Source organism: Lonchura striata, chromosome 8 (assembly GCF_050655825.1).
Source record: "Lonchura striata isolate lonStrDom1 chromosome 8, ASM5065582v1, whole genome shotgun sequence".
NCBI lineage: Eukaryota > Metazoa > Chordata > Aves > Passeriformes > Estrildidae > Lonchura > Lonchura striata.
In genome coordinates this window covers 13,598,697-13,619,452 of record NC_140710.1, presented here as the reverse complement: position 1 = coordinate 13,619,452, position 20,756 = coordinate 13,598,697, and the positions used below count along the sequence as shown (strand labels likewise).

Genomic DNA, 20,756 nt, shown 5'->3' with positions numbered 1-20,756 from the left:
AAAAATGCATCGATTTATTTTCCAAAAGGACTTCATATATTCCAATGCATTAGAAGGTAATGATACAGCTTTCAAGTTAATTTTTGCTGTTACCATACAGTAATAGTGGCCACAGATGAAACTGTGGTCTCTGTGATGATGGGGCATTAATTTGAGAGTTATTTGAAAGAACACAGTTTAGGAAGTGGTGACAAATGCAGTCCTTGATACTATCTTTGAAAGGCCCTGGATGAGAGGAACAAAAGAGGCTTGGGAATCAACACAACAAAGATTTCAATTTAGCTACTGATTTGTAGATAACATCTTGGGCATCAGCTGCCTTCTGCAATTCTCTAGCTTGATAAAAATAGGGACAGTCATGCTTATTTATCTAACACAAACCAGTGCCATGATGGATGAATTATTTAGATAGCACTCAGAGTGCTAGCCAAATGCTGCTTATTTGTGTTTTCCCCACTGCAACAATGTATCTTCATCACTAATAATTAACTGCTAATTACTGTTGCCAAGAACATGAGAGTGGTGTTTACCACCTTATTTTTAATTTCAGTGCAGATGCCTACTTAAAAGTTATGCAAATATATGAATTTACAGTACATTTTCCTAATGACCCTGCTATATCTGGGTTTGAGCCTACTCAATCTTGACAAAAGAAAAGTAAAGATGACCTGTCTTCTGTAGAGCTATAGACAGTTTCTGTTGAATTCTTGACATTTAAATCAGGAAATGTAAAGATGCCATTCTAGGCAGGACACATCTGGGTTGAAGGAATGCTGATGCCAATTATGCTTTGTACATAATAATGCACATTTTACCTATTTGGAAAAAAATTCACATTTATTTACTGTCAAACAGGTGTTAAACTTTACACTGGGTATTAGTGGTGGGCTCATTATTAACAGGTTTACACAAAGGGATGAAAAAAGCAGAATTTTGTTGAAACAATTTACATTTCATTTGATTTTTTATCATAAAATAAATTAATTACTAAATATAGGCAGAAGGAATATGGAAGAGTTATAGTTCTGTTTTATTTATTTTTTTAAAGGACAGGCACCTTTCATTCACGAGAAAGCTTGTGAGAAGTGTCCAGTGTCCCCTTTACCCCTTACCACCCAACCCTGATTAAAGAATGAACAGGGAATTGAGTTACAATCTTTGTTAGCTACACCAAATTTGTGCAAGGCTTGGCATAATTGGCTTCTAAAACAACTTTCTCTCCAAATTATGTTTTTTTGGCAATAACAATTCAAAACTTAATAAAAACTAACTTGTCAAAGCAGAACACTGTTTACAGTGAAAAAATAAGTGAAAACAGGTAGAACTTGTATTTTAAACAAACTATTGTACTATGAACAGTGTAAGAAAAACAGCTTGTAACATATGTGCAACCAAGAGCTTTTCACAATATTTTCTTCAAACTCTTTAAAATTATTTTTAATGACAATTATATTTCAGTTGGACACAAATGTATTTATTTTACCCTAGCAATAGAACAAAATATAATTTCTTTAGCCATTTTTTCATGAGAACGGTTCATTGTACAATTGAGGAAATATATGAAATAAGGCCTGTGGCTTGATTGCTAGTGGTTAGACATGTATTCAATCTTTGCCCTAATGGAAAAGATTTGCAGTGAATTGCAAATTGATGCAGAATATCTCTCCTGCTTTTGCAAGTCTTGTCAGGAACAGTAAAGTACAGTAAATTTGTCCCACAGGATTTTAAAGCCTACGCCTTGTATATAATACAATGTAGGCCTAGGAAAAAAAAAATGGTGCAGCCATATTTACAAATTTAGTTCACAAACTGCTGCAGTAAAATGGCTGGAAAGTGTTTATTTCTCTTTTTTTTTCACAATTTTGTTAAATTCAGCAGCAGAAGATATCGTAAATACCTTGTTGGTATTTCTTTTCTTTGTAACAAATAATTCATTTTAGTATACTCTGTGTATATACAAAGTTTTTGTTTTATAAAAATTCACAGAACTGCGAGGTCCAGTCATCCCTGTTACTGGAGAACCACAGGGTCAACAGAATTGTCTCTTCGAGCAGATATGAGGGAGCCTGCACGGGGCCAATTAAGTCTTTTTAATACTTGAACGTGACCTTTAATATTTCTTTGCTACACTATTAAAGGCTTGTCACTAGTTGCATTTGTCCTTCTCTAACATCTCCTTCTGGAATACATCCTTCTTTGTTAATGGGAATGATATAGCCGTCGCTATTACCCCTGCTGATTTGATAGTACATCTGAAGCTGATGGCCAGCCCCTAGGTTTGGCATGCTCTTGTAGTAAATGTCCTCATTTTCACTCCTCCTGGAAGGAGAGAGGTCTTCTTCAACGTCGGGGCTGCTCTCTGGATAGGGAGAGTCTCTGAGGTTGGGCATGCTCGTGTAAAGAGAGTCTCTGTTGGGGGACTGGAGGTGGTCATCAGCCTCGGCCGTCAGCTGTGAGACGTAGCTGTCAGTTCCCTCGGGCTTCACTTTCTTCTGGGGCTGGTACAGAAGGGAGTGAGTCCGCTGAGGGATGAGGGGGGCCTCCAGCTCTTTGTGGTGGAGCTCCAGCCCGGGGGTGTCACTGTGCATCAAAGATGAGGCGTCTGCCACGATGGCGTCATCTTCGCTACTGCTCCCGCCGATCACGGCCTTGGCTGGCAGCGCCCGCTCCAGGTTGTGGTTCTTGCTGCTGCCCCGCAGGTTGTTGTGCACTAACTCTGAAATGATCATTTTCTCAAAAGCTGTATCATTCAGGCTTAGTCCACAGTCTACAACTTGCACGCTGTCGTTATAGTCTCCGTTGCGCAGTGAGTAGCTGTTGTTGAAATTACCATTTAGCGGTAGAGTATCCATGGCACTTGTATCCCTGGCATTGTTCAGTGAATGTCCTGAAATTGAAAAAGACAGCTCTGGTTATTGCCCGACATGTTTTTATCACCTGTTTGTTTTTTTTTTTTTTCTTTTTCTTTTTAACAAAGTTCTTTAATGTAGTTCAGGACAAAGTTGTACTTGGAAGTAAAACTTGAGAAAAGTTAGGTTATTGAACATTCCCAAATGTAAACATTTGCACACCTTATAGGAAAGATGCATTCTAAAAATAGTAACGTGTAATTTCTGTGGGGAATAGTGGCATTTGAATTTCTTAATTTAGTGTCAATTATGTGACTTTTCCACAAGGAACTGTTCACTCCATGCCCTTGCATATGTAATGCAAAGCAATTCATTTGGAAACATCTATGTTTTGAAGTGCATCACCATGATTTAGAAAAAGAAAATTAACAGAATTTGTCCTAAACAACACTAAATTAAAAAGGAATTAGATCACAGACATAACTGAAGGTAAATGTACAACATAAACCCACATAACTGGCAAGCAACTACTTTAACAACATTTCTAATATTTTTTCCTGTTTTTTTTTGGTTTTTTTTTTTTTTGAGATGAAGTAAAGAAAAGAATGAAAAAAAATGGATAAATACAAAGAATTTATGTTAAACAAGGACAGCCATCTTTCACACTACAGGGACCAGGGCCCACAAGCACCATCCAACAACACGATAGACAGCAGGTGGAATGACTCACTTTGGACAACTCACATCATGTCTGTCTGCTCAGGCTATCTGGCCTAAGAGTAGCTGATATATAAAAGAAAGTAAAATGATTTATTGTAACATGATGAAGAATAACTGAGCTTCTCAGCAACTTAGTCAGAGCAAGGGTTCAGCAAATTAGATTACTAAGCAATAACAGCTTTTCTTTTCCCATTTAATGTAATTTTTTGCACTAATATTCTGTCTGCCAACAAAGGCCCCAGGTTCCTAAAGGTCAAAGTTTGCCTGCAGTCTGCATCAGTCACAGTGACAGCACTGAATGAACCAGAATAGTTAATTAAGAGCTAGGCCCACAGTTACCATGGGCATGGAAGTCAAATGCAGAAATGTTAGGAATTTCTGTAAGTATGGGTCACAGAAATTAAACCAAAGAATAAATATTAGTTGTGGAATGGGAAGAGGAAATCAGCCATGGCTGATATCTCATAGCTGTTGAGGGAATGACAGATTGGGTAAGTCTGCTGAAAACATGAAAAGGAGTTTAAGAGGGGGGGGGGAAATGAAGTCTTATGATGATTAAAGTCTTTATGCTTTGGGTTTTGGCATTTTTTTCTGAGAACTTGATAAAGAAAATGTTTTCCTATAGACACAAAGACATGTAAACTATGACAGCACAGTGCTTCCCAAGCAAAGCAAAAAAAAAAAGAAAAAAAAACGAAAAAAAAAAGAAAAAAAAACTCTGCAAGAAATTAAACAGTCTGAACCATGGAAATCAGATGGTTAGAGCATTCCTAGAAAAGCACTTTATCTACAGATATGTCTGGAAGTAAAGAAAGAATGAAGTGACTTTACTGAAATGAGACTGACCACTGTGAGGCTGCTGCATAATATGCAAGGCTTGGAGGAGTATAAGGGAAAAGTTTTTTGGAAAAGATTTTACATTTTTGTTTTTTGTGGATTTCTTTTTTCATAATTAAAGCTGCAGCTTATCCTAGAAAATTCAATATTCTCTGGAAATATTGTTTTCAATTAAAAAGAGATTGCATTTTCTCATGAAAAGATTTTTGTCTTCAACTTTAAAAAACAGAATAATCATTTCCAAATAAATTCTGAGCAATTTGCAAGTCGTTTTGCATTTGTGTTATTGCTAACTCTTCTCCATGTGTACTGATTTTAACAGTGATGAGGGTTGTTTGAAAGGCCTCTTTAAGCTTTGATTAAACAACTATGTGGTTTTGCAATTTCATGTATGTTCCAAGATTTTTCTTGCAATGGATTTAGCTGTGCAGAACATATGGCATTTATAAAAGTAGACAACACATGGACCACATGCTGGATTCATTTCCCTCATGAAAGTGATTTAATTCTGTAATTTTAATTTTCTTTTCCTCTGCTAAAGAGATATCAAAATATATCTGATAATCCAAAATGAGTTTTCTATGATATACTGCAGAGTTAAGCATTCTAGAATATATTCAAATTGGTTTGATGAAGCAAATTTTGTTGCCCATGATCAGGTAATTAATTTGAAATCTTTCATAGCCTGTAGCAAGATTACTGTAGGAATGTAAAAATATAAGTAAATTGTTAAGCATTTCGGCATGACACTGCTTTGGTTTTAAACAGCAAATTATTTCAGCATTGCATAACTTGTGTTACCAATAGGGTTTGCTACAGAACTCATGTTGTTTCCCAAAAAGCAGTTTGCAAGTACTTTTTGAATGTGGAAACATTTTATTTGCAAATTGTGAACCACTTGCCCGCTGAGTCTACTTCATGACCGCTAGTTATGTTTTAATTGTGCCCATTAAAAATCATGCTGAAAAAATTTACATTTGATAGGCAAAGTTAAGTTTTACTCCCATACTTGTCTCTCTGTAGGTTGCTAGAGGAAAGCATAAGGAAAGTAAGAAAACAAGAGAATGAAAATAGAAACTACAGTTCAGTTAAAAAGGAGACTTGAAATAAAAACTGGAAACAAGGTTTTATGAACTCTTTTTCAAAGATTTATCACTCTATTTACACTAAAGTGATCTTAGGACTCATCAAAACAGTATCTGCAAGATATTTACTGATGAACTGCAATATCGTTAAAAAAAGCAAGTAGATAATGTAACAACAAAATGTTAGGTAAATGATGACACCCTTTATTCCTACAGAACTAAACTTTTCTAACTGTTAATCTCAAGATTTTCCTACAGGAAAATGGTCTCCCATAAAGCTGCACTATACTATAGTTCAGGTCTGTTTGACTGGATACAATTTTCTACACCAGGGTATCCAAAGGCGTCAAGATGCCTTGCACTGCTTTAGCATCTCATCCATTCCATAAGCAGGGTTTTCTCAGCAAGCTTTAGAGTCAACCTTATATTGCAGAGACATGATACCTCTAAGTGATATATATCTTGAAGATGGGCTCTCGGACCATGTGGTGTCAGTCCTTTAATAGTATATTAAGATTTATGCCACCTGTGTTAAAAACATGGATAATTATTGGTAAATACTGTTAGGGCAAAGGCATTACTATAATATAGTGCAGTTTTACAAGCTGACATTGGCAACACTGCATTTCTTGAATTTATTTCAGAAATTCAGACTGTACGGCTGGGGTATTGCAACTTCAGTTTCTATCTAGGGAAAAGAGGGAATTTGGAGTGAGCCAAGAAAAGCAGTTTATTCAGGAAGTATAAGCACACCTGGTGAGTTAAACACAGGAGCTGAAGGGGCATTACATACAACTGTTTCTGCGAGCAATGTGTTATAGGGGTTGTTAGTGCCGTGTGGTCGAAGAAGAGGGTTTGTTAGTAGGTAATTGCCAGTCATTCCTAAAGCAAAAGAAACAGAAAAAAAAATTGTCAGTTGCTTAATTTTAGCCTGACAGTTTCAATAAAGAGTAATTTTTATTCACCATGAATCAGGTAGGATTTCTAAAATGTAATTCAGCTGAAAATTTCTGGATGTATTTGAGCTATGCATTGGAAATGGGAGCAGGAAAATACAGTTAGATTCCAGTAACTCACAGGTGCTGTCCAAATCCCCAAAGTAAACATCTAGTGAAAGTGGTATTTACTAATGTATACAAAATCACTGTTACACAAGAGCAGCAATTAAATGTTTAGAGATCAAGGTAGTACATAAAGCTATTAGGACTTTAAAAATGATCATAGGAAACACTTCTGTCCAGAATTGACAGAACTGAATTTCTCAAACTGAAATGTATTGAAAAACCTCTTATGACAGGATCAGAGATGTTACTCACTTTACTAAAAACACAGATAGTGGAAAGGAATTGCTGGTTTCAAACAGACAGTGGATGACAAATTGCAAGAAGCATATCTTAGTATATGCAAAAGTATGCATGCTGAGGGGAAAGCAAAATATTTGCTCTAAGAAATCAGAGCATTCACATTTTCTCCTGGGACATTCATGCTGCAAACGTATCTGCCAGGTTTTAAAAAAGAATTCCTTGAACGACAAATTTCTTGAAACTATCAGTTTACAAACAATGTAAGACAAAGAACAGACATGAATAGACTCTTTTAAACTGTTGTAAACTCAAATTTGCATGTTAATGCAACACCATTTAAACACTCTCAGAATAATCAGATAAAAAACCAGCATATTTTGAGAAATTATTAAAAAGTCAATTAATCTCTGACTTCTAGCTACTACAAGAAAAATGTCATGATTTAAAAATTAATTTAAACATTTCAATAAGATAAAATTCAAGTTTCTTTTTTATTACTTTGCAAAGCAGTACATCAGGATCAGTGTATTACATACCCAAGAACAATTAGACAGCTATATTTTTATAGTATAAATATTTTTATTTGGCAAGGAATGATATATATTCCAAATATTAATGCTTTTGTACTTTCAGAGCTACTTAGTAGCAAAAATGAGCAGAAATTTCTTACACTCAGAGAATTATGGTCTGACTATGCTAATCTTATTTGAAAGTTTGTATTAGTGATCAACTAAAAAAATTATCATAGCTTTTTTCCATTGTAAAGTTCTTCTTAGTAGAAATAATAACTGAAATACATTTTGCTTGTTTTTTAAATTTTGCATATTATATTTAATTTTGGTTAGAATAATTACATGTAATTTATAGCTATGATTTTTTTCAATCCAAATTCCTTTGTCACAAGGAAAAAAAGCTTAATTAAAAGCCTGATTTTTATTTTAATGGAAAAATGACACTTGTCATTAATTATAAAACAACCCTTATACGTATGTATCACTGACATAGTGACAAAATCATAACTGAATAGAGTTGATACCAATATTTCTAATCCTGGCAGAACATCTCCAGTGACTTGAGTCTGGAACTTGAAACAGGGAGAAACTCTGTTCAACACTGAATTAACTAATAGTGCAGCACAGTTAGAGCAAACCTCAGGAGGCAAAGACAACAAATTAGGGTAAATATCAAATTTTATGTGCTTATAATTTCGGAATTTTAGTAAGACACTGAAGGGGACATGAAAAATATACATTTCCTACCTAGGAGAAGTTACTTAATTATGATTTTTACCAGAAAAACATGCAGGATTCATAAGGGGGGGGATGGGAGGAGCAGCAAGACACACAGGTCTATGTACCAAATAGCAAAAGGAGAATAATGCTTTCTGATACCTTTTGCTTTGCAAACACCACAGTTTTTACTTCCAAAATTAATGTAAATACACGTCCCTGCTATCAAATCCTGAATTTGAATTTTTTGCTTGAAATTTCTGAGTTGAGCAGGAACTGGTTGCAGTGAGCCAGGGCTCCCTGCTCTTCACTGAAGGATTGGGTTGAAGAACAGGTTTCAAACCTGGCTTGCACAGAGCAGTCCTCCCTCCACTGCTGGCTCAAACTGCCTCAAAAACACAGTGGGAAGGGAGAAAGGAGGGACAATCTGCCTTGGTTAACACCCTTGTTTTCTGTCTGGATATGAGAATGAGGTTACAGATTTCAAAGTCTATATGAGATGAGAAGTTTTGAGTTTTGACCTCTCTGCCTGAAAATCTGGATTCTATCCCATGTTACAGATATGATGCTCTTTGAAATGGAAAAGATAAATGCTTTACAGACATCTTTTGCATAGAAATCATATCAATTAGATTTCACTGGGAAAATTTCTGCACCTAAAAATCAGTCAAATATGCATTAAAATGTTACTGCACTCATATTTCTATTTCAGATTTAACCTATAAAGGTTAGGAAAGATTTAAAATTATGATCTTGCTTTTAAGCTAAATTATTGATGACACTAATTTAAATACATTCCCATGAACTGAAGAATTCAACTTCTATAGCAGGGGCCAGTTAAGGGAACATGGTTTTCAAAATGCTGGTGGATAACTTTAAAACTCTGCTTTTAGAGAACACTTGTTCCAGATTTTTTTTAAATATTCTTATCAATTGTCCTGTGTTAAATTATATAAAATCTGTAATAAATTTATGGATTCTAAAACTGAAATGTTCCCAGTGACTGACCTTGATTAAGTGTTGAAGTGCTGTTGATGTCACCTGAGATAAAAGATGATTCCGATTGTTTTCTCACAGTGTCATTCCACATCCTCCTTATCCGACTCTGTTAACACAAAGCAGTGAGACAAAAGCGTAGTAGATTATAAAAAGATTTTTTCCTACTCATGTGGTATTATCTAGGATATTTGTGCTTATTTTAGCCTAAAGTAAACAATTTTTCTAGCACATAATGAAAATTCCTTATTTTTTTAATTAAAACTCTATTAAACTTTATTTCAATGAAACATGATGGTATAAACCTTCCTATAAATCAGTCCCTAATTACAAGAAAAAATAACATATTTGTATTAGACCAAAGTAACTGTTTAAGAAGAAATAATTCTACAACGCAGAGGTATGCATTTACCATGTAAATGACAATAATGAGAAGACAATTAGTCTTTCTGATTGGAAGATATCTCAGTAGGCTTTTCATAAATAAGGTAATTAAAAGATGCTGTCAAAATCTTTGTTACCTGAGTGCCAGAGGAATAGCGAGCACTGGTTCTCGTGGTTGATGCCTTCACTGAACTGTGGGGACTCTCTGTTGGGAGTCCTCCACAGCAGTAGGAATGTCGGAAGCATTTCCCATATTCCTTACGTACCTGGGGGGGGGAAAGAAATTGCTTAGCACACGAAATAGTTTTAAATAGCTGCAGGTAAAAACACATGAACCTTGCATTGAAACTACTCACTTTTCAAGCAAATAGATAATTCTTGTCTGTTGAATTGCTGGCTGTTAGCAAACCCACATATTTCTTACTACTCGGTGGCAGTATTAGCAGCTACCCAGGAGTTTTGAACCAATTATTTCCAAGGTATACACACACTTCTTAGAGATGTCTCTGAATAATCATTACCAACTTGATTATAGAATTGTTTCTATTTCATTTTCATATCGTAGATTAAGATAGTTAAGGTTACCTGAATTGAATGCTGGCTGAAAAATGTGGTTTTTATAAGAGCTTTTGGTGCAGAAAGTACAGCAAGCCTGTCTTCCCATCCTAGCAGGCAAGAAGGGCTTGAGCACTGCTCAGTACTAGCCCTTACACAATGATTTCCAATACAGAGTGTAAAATTTCCAATGCCTGTAAAGGAATTTTCTTACTCTGTGTAGCTCATCCAGCTGCTGCTTCAGATGGCCACACCTGCCCAGCACAACAGAGCTCACAAACAGCACTGCCCCCCTCCAGGCACAGCCCCAGCTATGCTGGGGGAGCCACTTGCCAGTGTTCCAGTGTCACTTTTTAAACCATAAAGGCTGGGAAAGAAGCACCTTTCACTTTTAGGACCAAAACATAAAATTTTAATTCCTGTCTTTGTTGAATCTAGAAATTTGAATATACCCATGTTTATGATTTGTTGTTTTTTTTTTTTCCTGACAGAGCTGCAAAACTAATTAATGACTTCAGGATTTAGGCTACATTTATCCACTTTTTGTTTCCAGTGACCTGCTGGAAACTTTAGTTTTGTTATGTGTGATAACAATTGCCAAAAAAGTAATCAGGATAATTTTACAGAGCAGTTAATTCTCTTATATTCCATGACTGCTTCACTCTATTTTTGGATAAGAGAAGAGTGTGTGCACATCTTGGCAGCAAGACTGCACCAGTGAAAGGACACAGTGGATAGAATTTGTATAGATGTGTAAATCTAAATTCATAAATCTTCCACCAGATTACATAGGAACTTAAGTGTCTCTTCTACATCAATGAGACTCATGAGTTTCTGTGAAAAGAGGGATTTCAGCTTATCTGGAAATTCTGCCTGACCTATGAATATATAAGACAGGAAGTTATGTGTATGTAAAAAGGGGAGAGGAGAAAATGCAAAAAATTAATTGTGTGGATTTAAATATGTAATGTGCTGTTTTTTACAGGAGTTTTACTGAAAGAATACATACTGTGCTGTTTCTATAAATCAAAGGATGAAAAAAAGTTGAATAATTTGTACTTTAACTTCAAGCTATAAATCACAAGGATGAATAATTTGTACTTTAACTTCAAGCTAGGCACAATAATTCAGCTTTTTATAAAAGTACATAGTATATATTTTCAGTCAACCCCTATCTACATCAGCATAAAAGACATGTAAAGAAATGAAAACAGAAATGAAACAACTTAGAATTATAATTTTTAACCCTGGAAAACATAAGTCTATATACATCATCACTAGATGGTGTAACACCTAAGAAAATACATTCCTGAACACTAATGGATATTAAATACTCTAAGCCACTACACAGTAGAGAGAATAGCAATCAAAACTGTATTTTTACCCAAATACCACCCTCCAGGGTTGGCTTTGCCTAATGCCTGTATTGCAGTGAATGTACATTATCTGCCAGGACTGCGCATTCCACTGTCATTATTTCTAAATTATAGCTTGTTGGAAACTGATGGAAGCAACAGCACTATCATCTCGTCAGAACTGGAAACATAATAGTTTTCACTTCCACAATTCTATTTCTCTGTTCAATTTAGTGACCAAGTAATAATAACAGAATAAAAAGACTACATTAGCTATGCAGACAGAGCATAGGACAATATCCAGTCAAAGGCAGTGACACTTAAAAATCTTAAATGGCAGCTTTAACATTCTTTCAGGTATAAATCTTATTGCTCTAGGTTATGTTTTTTTCACACTTGACTGGTATTTTAATATTGCTTTTTGCTGACTCCACTTTATATAGAAACAATGCACAGCTGTAAAAAGAAATAAAAAAGGAATCTGTTTCTGATTTTCAAGTCCAATAAAAATAGTAAAAGGGGAAACATTATATGAAACCCTAACGTAGAAAATATTTGCATTTTGGGAATGTTTGCATTTTCTTCCCTACCTTCTTCTCTTAGGCTCAATCCCCTAAGTGTGCTTTTGGACTCTCCAAACGAGTATTGAGTGTCATTCATCTAGGTAAAATTCTGTTTACTAGACCTTTTCCTAAAACACCTCTGAATGCCATTGTCTACACAAAATTTAAGAGATGTTGGTAATGTTAGAGCTGGTACAGTTGAGAACATGAGCATAGGACTTTTGTATTTAAACAACACTTCATCCAATGGTCTGAAACCATTATGAACCAGTATAAATATCAGTTAATTATGTCTCTGGTGAGCTAATTATAATAGAAGTTAATAATTGCTAGGTCTCCAGCCTAACATTGGTAAAAATATTTGGAATCTAAATACTAGAAATTGGGTATTTCCAAATGTAGGACATACTGCATGTCAAGTTTGTTAGGGTGTGATTTTTTGATGTTCACCCTTTCTCTCAGCTCTCATTGCTTTTATTTGTCCTGACTTCTAACAAAGGCTTTCAGCATTTTTAATGCACTCTTCATTAAAACACCTCTAAAGCATCCTTGGAAGCAATTTCCACGCTCTGGGGAAGAGAAGGGGTGCAGGGAACCCGAAAAAGGGTCCCACAGAGCTGCGCCCTTCACTTTCCTCCTCTCCTGCTTGCTTCTCTCTCCCCTTCAAGCTTTCTCTCTGTCTCCATCTGTCTCTCTTTGTCTCTCCCTCCTTCTAGTTCATTCGGGACCCTTCTGCTTTCATCCAGTGAAAGGGAGCAGAACTAATTTAGCTCATCCCACTTGTGAGGGAGGCTCCAGTGAAGCTACTGGGATTTCTGGGGGAGGGAACTTGAAAAAAAGTATTAATGCTGGCATCTTTCCCATCTTCAGAAAACGTAATGATAGCAGCTGTCTAGCATTAATTACTACTTTTTTCTAAGGTGTGTCAAAGTTCCTAATAAAATTAATTTTTACATCCCACTTAATTTTGTAATGAATGAGCACACATAGTACAATCCCTGCCTATCACCCATAGCTTTATCTAGCAGCTTAACGGGATCACAGGAAAGGTACTCTTCCTTGATCTAAGAAAAAGAGAACATTTCCAGGCTGATATGGGCTGATATCATAACTGATCCTTTGTTTGCAGCACTGCAGTGAAGGCAGGACTTGTTTCATGTGGACATAAAATTTTTGGCTGTGAGTCCAGGCTAATATATACCACATTACCAGTGTTAAACTTTTACATTTTCTTCACAAAACCTTCAAACTTTTCAAGCCCAAGTTGGAAATGCTGCATCCATGTTAAACCTGTCTGGGTCACAGAGCAGATACACGACTCCCAATAGCACATACAGCAAGAACTCTACTGGAATTCTAGTCCCCTCCTTAAACTACTTCAAAATACTCCAGTTCTTCAAATTGTTAATTTTATCTCTATTTTTAAAGAATTTTGTGTGGCATTTCTAAGGAGTTAGGGAACATTTATCTGTGGTTTTGGTAACTTACTTTCTTTTGAAGGGCACAATGAAAGATGAAAATAAACATTCCTTGGAAAGCATTAAATACTGTGAAGAGATATGTCATCACAACGGTCCCCTCATTTATAAACAGCAGACCAAATGACCACGTTAGGCCAAGGAGACACAGGAGAGCAAATGCACCCAGGACCCAGGATCTGTAAAAGAAAATTAATTTTAGTAACATTACTTATGAGAATATACTTCGCCAAATCCAATATTAACATTTCAGTTCCTGCAGTTGACTTTTACTAGTTTCACATTCAAATGTAAAAATTCCTTGGGTTTAACCTTTTATCTATTAAAGAAAGAACAATTCCATTCAGTACTCTTAGACTCCAATAAAAACAGCAAGAGTAGATATAACCTTTGTCTTTCTCAAAAACAGCACAAGATGTCAAAACTATTTTGAAATGCGTATTTTGATATGCAGAAGTATAGCACAAGCCTCAGCTACCCCATTGCTTTATCTGCTTTTAGAGAAGAGATTGATAAATCTGGCTTAGCCACTAATCACACCATAGATTTTAAACAGTGGTGCTGCCATATGACACCAAATAATGTAACACAAATGCACAAAGGTTAAACAGCAGATTAAAAGCCTAGAGCCCAAATCATTAATGCTTCGATAAACTCGGCTAAACTGAAGCTAGAGGATGTAACTTCCGCATGAAGAAACCCTGCTGAAATGCGACAAAAATATGGATATTGCTTTACAGAACAATCTAAAAAAGATTCCATCATGAATAGGTTAAGGAAAAGGAAGTAGTGAACAGCACAGAATGAAAGGGAAAGGGAATTTAGTCAGTGAATTCCACATCTAACTAATGATCTTACTTGATAAATGGCTTATTATCTTCATAGCTAGAAAGCATTATAAGCAGAAAAGAGAAACAAAATTATTAGACAGAATTTAAACAGAAATTAATAAGAGCATTTTTAATTGTCTATAAAAATTAGTCAAAATTAGGAAATTCAAAATGCAGAGGCAAGCAATTTAAAAGTATAAAGGCATGTAATAGTTTAAAAGTCTTTAGCAAATCAGGTATCTCAAAAATAGTTAATTAAAATTAAGGGAAATCCACAATATGACCGAGTTTGTAAAGTTAAAATTCATGCTAGAAGTTTGTTAATGTAGGGTTCTATCTTACCCAGGTAAGTCCGTATTATAGTAGCCATCACAAACACGGTAATTACTGGTGTGGATGAGAAGACAGAAAGAGGAAAAGGAAGAAAAGAGAGAGATGCTAAAGATTAGCTCTCTCTCTCTCCTCATGCAACATGCAATGAAGCTGATACTGACCTATCTAGAACATCTAGTTCACAATGTTATCCTTAAAAGTCTCCCTTTGCCATTTCCAACCTTCAAAGCAGATCTATAAGACCCTTTCACATCCAACCCTCAGTGTTAGAAAGTGGCACCATCCCTTCAGCGTTGGTAACAAAATCTTGAATACAACGTAAGGCTAAACAGAATACAGTAAAAAGCTATCTAAAGAAGTGAAAGCTACCAAAGCCTTGTTAGTTATCAAAAACCTATATTAGTCTGCAAAAGGGATACTACAGTAGAACACCATGATAAAGTAAACATTTGTTAAATTAGCACGAAAACAGCAGATAATCTTCAAGTTAACAATAATAATAGAGTCAATTCTCTTGGGAGAACAGGATTACAAGTAGAAACTGCTCAGAATCCCTAAATCAAAAAGTCATTTAACAAAACAAACTTAATATAATCATATCAGCCATGCAAACAGGAACATCATTTTTGAACTGCATTTTAAATGCAAACGAAATTACTACAGTGCTCTGGCATTTCCATGAAACAGTTTCTTGGCACTAGTTCCAGGCTGAAATTATCTAATTTTGACCGGCGTTTGTGACATTACAGCAACAAAGTGACGAAAGCAGGATTGGCTCTGTTTGCTTCTAATTGACATCTGCAGTTGCTGGGAGACAATGGCATGTGCTCCTAATGGAGAGTAGCTTTCAATCAGTTCAGCAATCAGAAAATAATCATAGTTCTCATACTTGAACACAAAGCACTTACTTAATGTTTTCCAACCTGCTAGAGTCTGGTTTCAAAGTGTTTGAGTGCTTCACCATTTTGCACAATGTGATCACCAGGAAGATAAGATTCAGCTGTCAAAACAGATAAGAATGAAATTAAACTACTTCAAGTAATAGGTTGAATAATGATGATGTTACAGGCTAAACAAAAACCCTGTAGTTTATTTCCAAGCAGTGAAAATTGGTAACTATATCAGCTGGTCTGCAAACTGTGATTGCAAATAAGAATGAGACGATAAAAATATTAGAAGTCCTTGTTTCTCCTAATTTCCCAAATGCACCACATCATCATGAACCACCGTATTTAACTCATGTCCAACACTTGCCATTGTCAGCTCAGCTCTGTCCTCCAGCATGTTTTGCTCATCTCCTGCTCACCTTTACCTGCCACCCCTCCGCCCTCTTCCCCACCTCACTCTCTGAGGACAATTGTTACTGCTTTACTGGGCTATACTAGCTGTCTTTTTATCACCCCATCCTGATTTTTAAATGCTTTTCACCTTTGCTGGTTTCTCCTTTATTTTTTTTTTTTATTCCTTTCTGTTCTCACAATCCTACTGGGGTCTTGAAAAAACCTTAAATGTAACTGGTAAAAAAGAAAAAAAGAGGAAAAGAAGAAAAAGAAACACAAAGATGTAGCAAATGCATCAAACTTAACAGTGCCATAGACATATGCTGGTGGTGCACCCTCCTGCTGCCCTCTTTCCCTTTGTAGTCTGAATTCTGTCGAAGCGAGACTGTGTGTGCACTTGAAGGACTGTGGCATCTTATTCTTGTTGTGTCATTCATACAGGTAACACCAGGGAAGATACTGAAGGAAATTTTTTATCATTCTCTTATTGTGAAACAGAATCACAGATATCAAAGTTACTGGGTGCCTTTCTCCTATCGATTTCAAAGCCTGTGAAAAGCACAGGCGAGCCAAATACAAGGATGCCTGCAGAACACAAGCTAAAAAAGGGTATCCAATTAATTTCAGTAATTAGTTTGTGCTGTCTTATATTGCATAGAAAAGTTGGACAAAATTGTATCTTTGAAACCAGTAAGAGCCATGTCCTTTCAGCAAGAAGACACATCCTTGTCTGCTACTACAATGGTGCACACAAAGTGTCAGGACCAAAAGTTAAGAGAAGATGGAAGAATATGCTTGGACATCCTTATAACACATACATTAGATAGAGAACCCCAGTCTTATAATCTTCCATATATATATATATATATGTAAGCGGTTCCTGATGGAGCATGATTATACCCAGTCTCTCAATTTGGGAAGCCTTTGGTTTGAGACAGCTTCAAAATCTTCACTATTTTTGTAACACTGGTCATACTAATCATGCCTCAATGGTCAGAAATGTTACTGAAATCCTAATAAAGAGCTGGTCTTAATTGTGAAAAGATGAATATTTTGAAGGCTCTGATCAGAGTCTGTTAATAAGAACATGTATTACAGAAATAATTCCTACTTCTACAGACAATCATGTTATTGCTCCTGCTGCTGTCTCAAAATCAGGATGGATGGCATGAACTATAAGGCAGTTGTCAACACCAGAAAAGTGTCTGGTAACTTTTGATCTTACCATGCAAAGTACAAAATTTTTACAATTGTATGTTGAGATTAATAGAAAAAGGTGTTTGTGACACAAATAACAAAAAGAAGCTTTTATGATTGATTTTTGTTTGTGTTTCAAGAACTGGCTGAAAACACTTAACCTTAAAGCTGATGTATGTACATGGTGTAGGTTATGCATATTTCCATTGCTGAAAAATCTAATAGAAATGTCAATAATTCATGATCTTGGTGATTATCTTTTATGATTCTTACAGGAAATTACTAACCACATGAGAAAAACCATTTCATTACATCATTGTGATCTCTTCCTCTTATCTACATTTTCACTGTATGGTGTAACTTCATTGGATGAGAAAACAAGTTGCTTCTCTCCCTGGCCTTTTCATCAGACAGGACAAGGGCTCTGCAACAGACCTGACCCTTAGTTCCATGTCTTTGCACACAGATTTCATTTTTCTCTATTTGAAAAAGTTTCTTGCACAGTTTAGTAGCTGACATCACATGAACTTCTTCAGCCTGCCTGAAAAAATGCAACCTCAATTTGCTTTTTGTGAAAACAAACAGATTAAGAGCTAAGACACATGCCCTGTGTCAATCCTAACATGTACATCAACTTTGGCTGCAACCTATGCATCTGGAAGGGCACAATCCAGTTCAGAGCAGTATTTACAGCACAGCTGGAAGCTAATCCTTGCCTAAGTAGCTACCCTGGAGTATCCTGTATTATACTGACATCATCATTCTTGGATCAAAAACTCATAGATATGGCTTAGCTCATAAATGACTGCCTTATGAAACAATAGGGTTTAATCCTCTGATTCTTTGTACAACTGAAGTGCTGGTTTGCCACATGACAAATCAAAACTTGTATTTACACACTGAGGTTCCTCGGTGACGTGAGCAGACATGGCCTTACCCCAGATTTAGCCAAGCTCCATTGCATTAAACAGGTTTTATGTAGGTACTCAGCTCTGACTGGGTATATGTCCTTGCTGCACCAGGGAGAAACTGCACAAAGCAGCTTCTTAAGTGACATTTTAATTGTAATTTATGTACAGACCCACAAAATCAGCCCACAGAAATAATAATGCCATATCACAGCAGCTGAAAAAGTCCTTCCAAGAAAAAAGGAAAAATACTGTACTTTGAAGACAAAGTAACTATGACAACAGAGCATATGATACTTGTTTCTCCATCACTGTGAAATGTTACATAGTTTTCAGTTTCAGCAGTCAAAAGACCATGGTTTGCCACTTGTTCAAACATGCTGGCATCATTTTTACATCATTATAAAAAACCCTGTTTTGCTTGCTTAGAGATACTGTAACCAAACTTTTCTATAGATTTGCTTTTGGCTCCCTAATTGTTTTTCATCTAGAAATTGATTGTTTTGGAGGAAATCATGAGTTACTTTTGGGCATCCTGCGTTTTTTTTTTTTTCTTTTTTCTCATGAATACACTAAGCAGTGAGGGAAGGGAACTTGCTGGAAAATAATTGCTTTTATAAGGAATAGCTGAATTAATTTTCTTGGTGAGAAATATGTAGAGGGGGGAGAAGAAAACACAGTTAGGGCTTTGTATTCATTTGTGCAAGCAAAGTTTTTTCAGCTCTAAGCAACATGGTCTGGCCCAGAGCTGAGGCTATTCTGAGAAGGCTTGACCACAGATCTCCTGGAGCTCCTTTCAACCCGAATTGTTTCTGTGAGGATTGAACTCTTACTGATCTAAGCAAATGAATTTGTAGATGTTTCCCAAGCTTGACAGATGGTCTGAGTGGGACACCTTTCTTTAAGAAAATATTCACCACAGGCATGCAGTACTCTGAGGTCATACAAAGGCCCAAATGAACAGCAAGAGAGACTTTTGAGAGCAACTTTCTAGGAAAAAAAATGGGCCTCTGACAGTGGTGGTGTTCTCATCACTTCATGTAACATAAAATGGTCAGTGACTGGCTGGACCTCATCCTGACATCTGGGCTGCATCCACCCCAGATGAGCCAAAATCTGCAGCTGAACAGTACCCTTCTTCTTCAAAGCCAATAAAAAATACAAATACATTGTGCTAACACACGCAGAGATGCACAATATATACATCTCAAACAGTCCTAAAATTATACCCTTAATCATGTCTGTAAAACCTCTTTCATGCTGCATGTCTGCAAATCAGACCAACACTCTTTTGAAAGCTAAAAATAAGAAATTAAAAGTCTGGTCAGGCATCAGGTTTGGATTTGATGATTCTGCTGTGATACCAAAGAGCGACAGAACACACAGCTACAGAAGGTGGAGCTATTATGAGATCTTTTAAAACATTAGCTGGTAATCATAAGCAAAAATTTGAATGGACAGTATTTAATTTATGTTTATACTTGATTCTGATCTAGTTTCTAAAACTTACTGTCTACCAGAAGAGACGGTATACTGGATAGAAAACTAGTTTAATCTATAACCTGATTTTAAAATTTTGTGTAAAGTAAAAAAAAAAAAAAAATAGAGTATCTTCTAATATACTAGTTCCTTGTCAGCTCTTAATATGCTAAGTGTAATGTGATAGAACAAAGTGAAAGACAATTGATATATATAAAAATAACAACTTACTACATTAAAATATAAAATATAAACAGTTTTTATGGTAATAATTAAATGAAGCACCCTGGGAGATCATGCTTCTTTCACAGGCAACACACATATAGCCATTTCTCATTTGGAAATCAGAAGGAACTCGACATGAAAGAAGATATAAGTAGAAAATTTGTCTTTCTAGACCCTGAAACCTATGGAATCTTGGGAGGGGGAATGTGTTCAACTGAAATTAATTTTTAAAAAAATGGGTGCGATAACCTGCACAGAATACTAATCAATTAGAATTAGCTAATTAGCAGATTCAATGAATTTGTAGCAAAATAAAGTTAGATTTTGCAAAAACTATGATAAATTTCCCCTGTGACTAATAGAAAAATACCATTTATCAAATGTCTACTATAAAAAGATAAACACATATTATTTATAAAAAATAAGCTTACAAATACAGTCCATTTTCACTTGTGGAGCTAAGTTATGTTTACATCTGTCCATCTACTGACTCAGATAAGCAATACTTCAGTCTGGGTGAGAATATTTAACACATTCTGTGTTAATGAAATGGGGCATCTTAGTTAATGTTAATGGGGCATCTTAGTAATTTTTGCTTAGACAACCCTTGGTAGACTAATGCATGGGCTCTGCCTGCAAGCTGGGAGAAGCAAAGTGCAACAGTTCGGGCTAAATTAAACCAACTCCACCCATTCCTTGGACATGAATGAATACAGATCTTCACAGCAGTCAAAGTGCTCAGGCTTTTCTGACCACGGATTACAGAAGTGCACTGTTTGTTTTATAGCCATGAACCTGCTCAATGGAATCACGTCCGCCTTGAGCTTAGCAGCTTAAAATTCATTCCACACAGCCTGCAGTGCTGACATGGATACGATAAGACAGAAGAACAGAAACACCACTCTGAAGTAACCTAGCTGAACTGCACATGTTCTGACCCTTTTTGAACTCCCCGGAGCTTTTGTTACCTGGCAAATGCAGCTCTAAAACTGCTCTTGTATCTCCAGATCTTTGCTCTTAGCCATGCAGAAGCCTATTTCTCCCTGGGACTGGCAGCGAGAGAGGTGCTCTCTGAAGGCTTCTAAATGAGTGTGCACACTGAACTCTTACTGAACTGAATTAATTATTAAAGATGCAGATGGAGCTGTC

The 20,756-nt window shown here is 36.0% G+C and overlaps 1 protein-coding gene across 26 annotated transcripts in view; it reads right to left on the bottom strand.

Annotated features, from left to right (window-relative positions):
• Positions 1-818: 818 nt before the first annotated feature.
• Positions 819-20,756, bottom strand: part of ADGRL2 (adhesion G protein-coupled receptor L2) — a 386,134-nt gene continuing 366,196 nt past the window's right edge. For 7 of the 26 annotated variants that reach the window (XM_085586371.1, XM_085586370.1, XM_085586372.1 and 4 more), the window contains 9 exons: positions 15,427-15,518; positions 14,528-14,572; positions 14,214-14,240; positions 13,366-13,534; positions 9,542-9,670; positions 9,033-9,129; positions 6,245-6,373; positions 5,416-5,433; positions 819-2,887 (listed from right to left, as the gene is read on the bottom strand). In XM_085586371.1, the coding sequence (XP_085442497.1) occupies positions 2,133-2,887; positions 5,416-5,433; positions 6,245-6,373; positions 9,033-9,129; positions 9,542-9,670; positions 13,366-13,534; positions 14,214-14,240; positions 14,528-14,572; positions 15,427-15,518 (1,461 nt within the window). In that variant the 3' untranslated portion in view covers positions 819-2,132. Of the gene's footprint in view, positions 2,888-3,579; positions 3,633-5,381; positions 5,434-5,935; positions 6,018-6,244; positions 6,374-9,032; positions 9,130-9,541; positions 9,671-13,365; positions 13,535-14,213; positions 14,241-14,527; positions 14,573-15,426; positions 15,519-20,756 lie in introns of all 26 variants that reach the window. The other 19 variants (XM_085586377.1, XM_021527199.3, XM_021527217.3 and 16 more) reach the window with 11 other exon arrangements.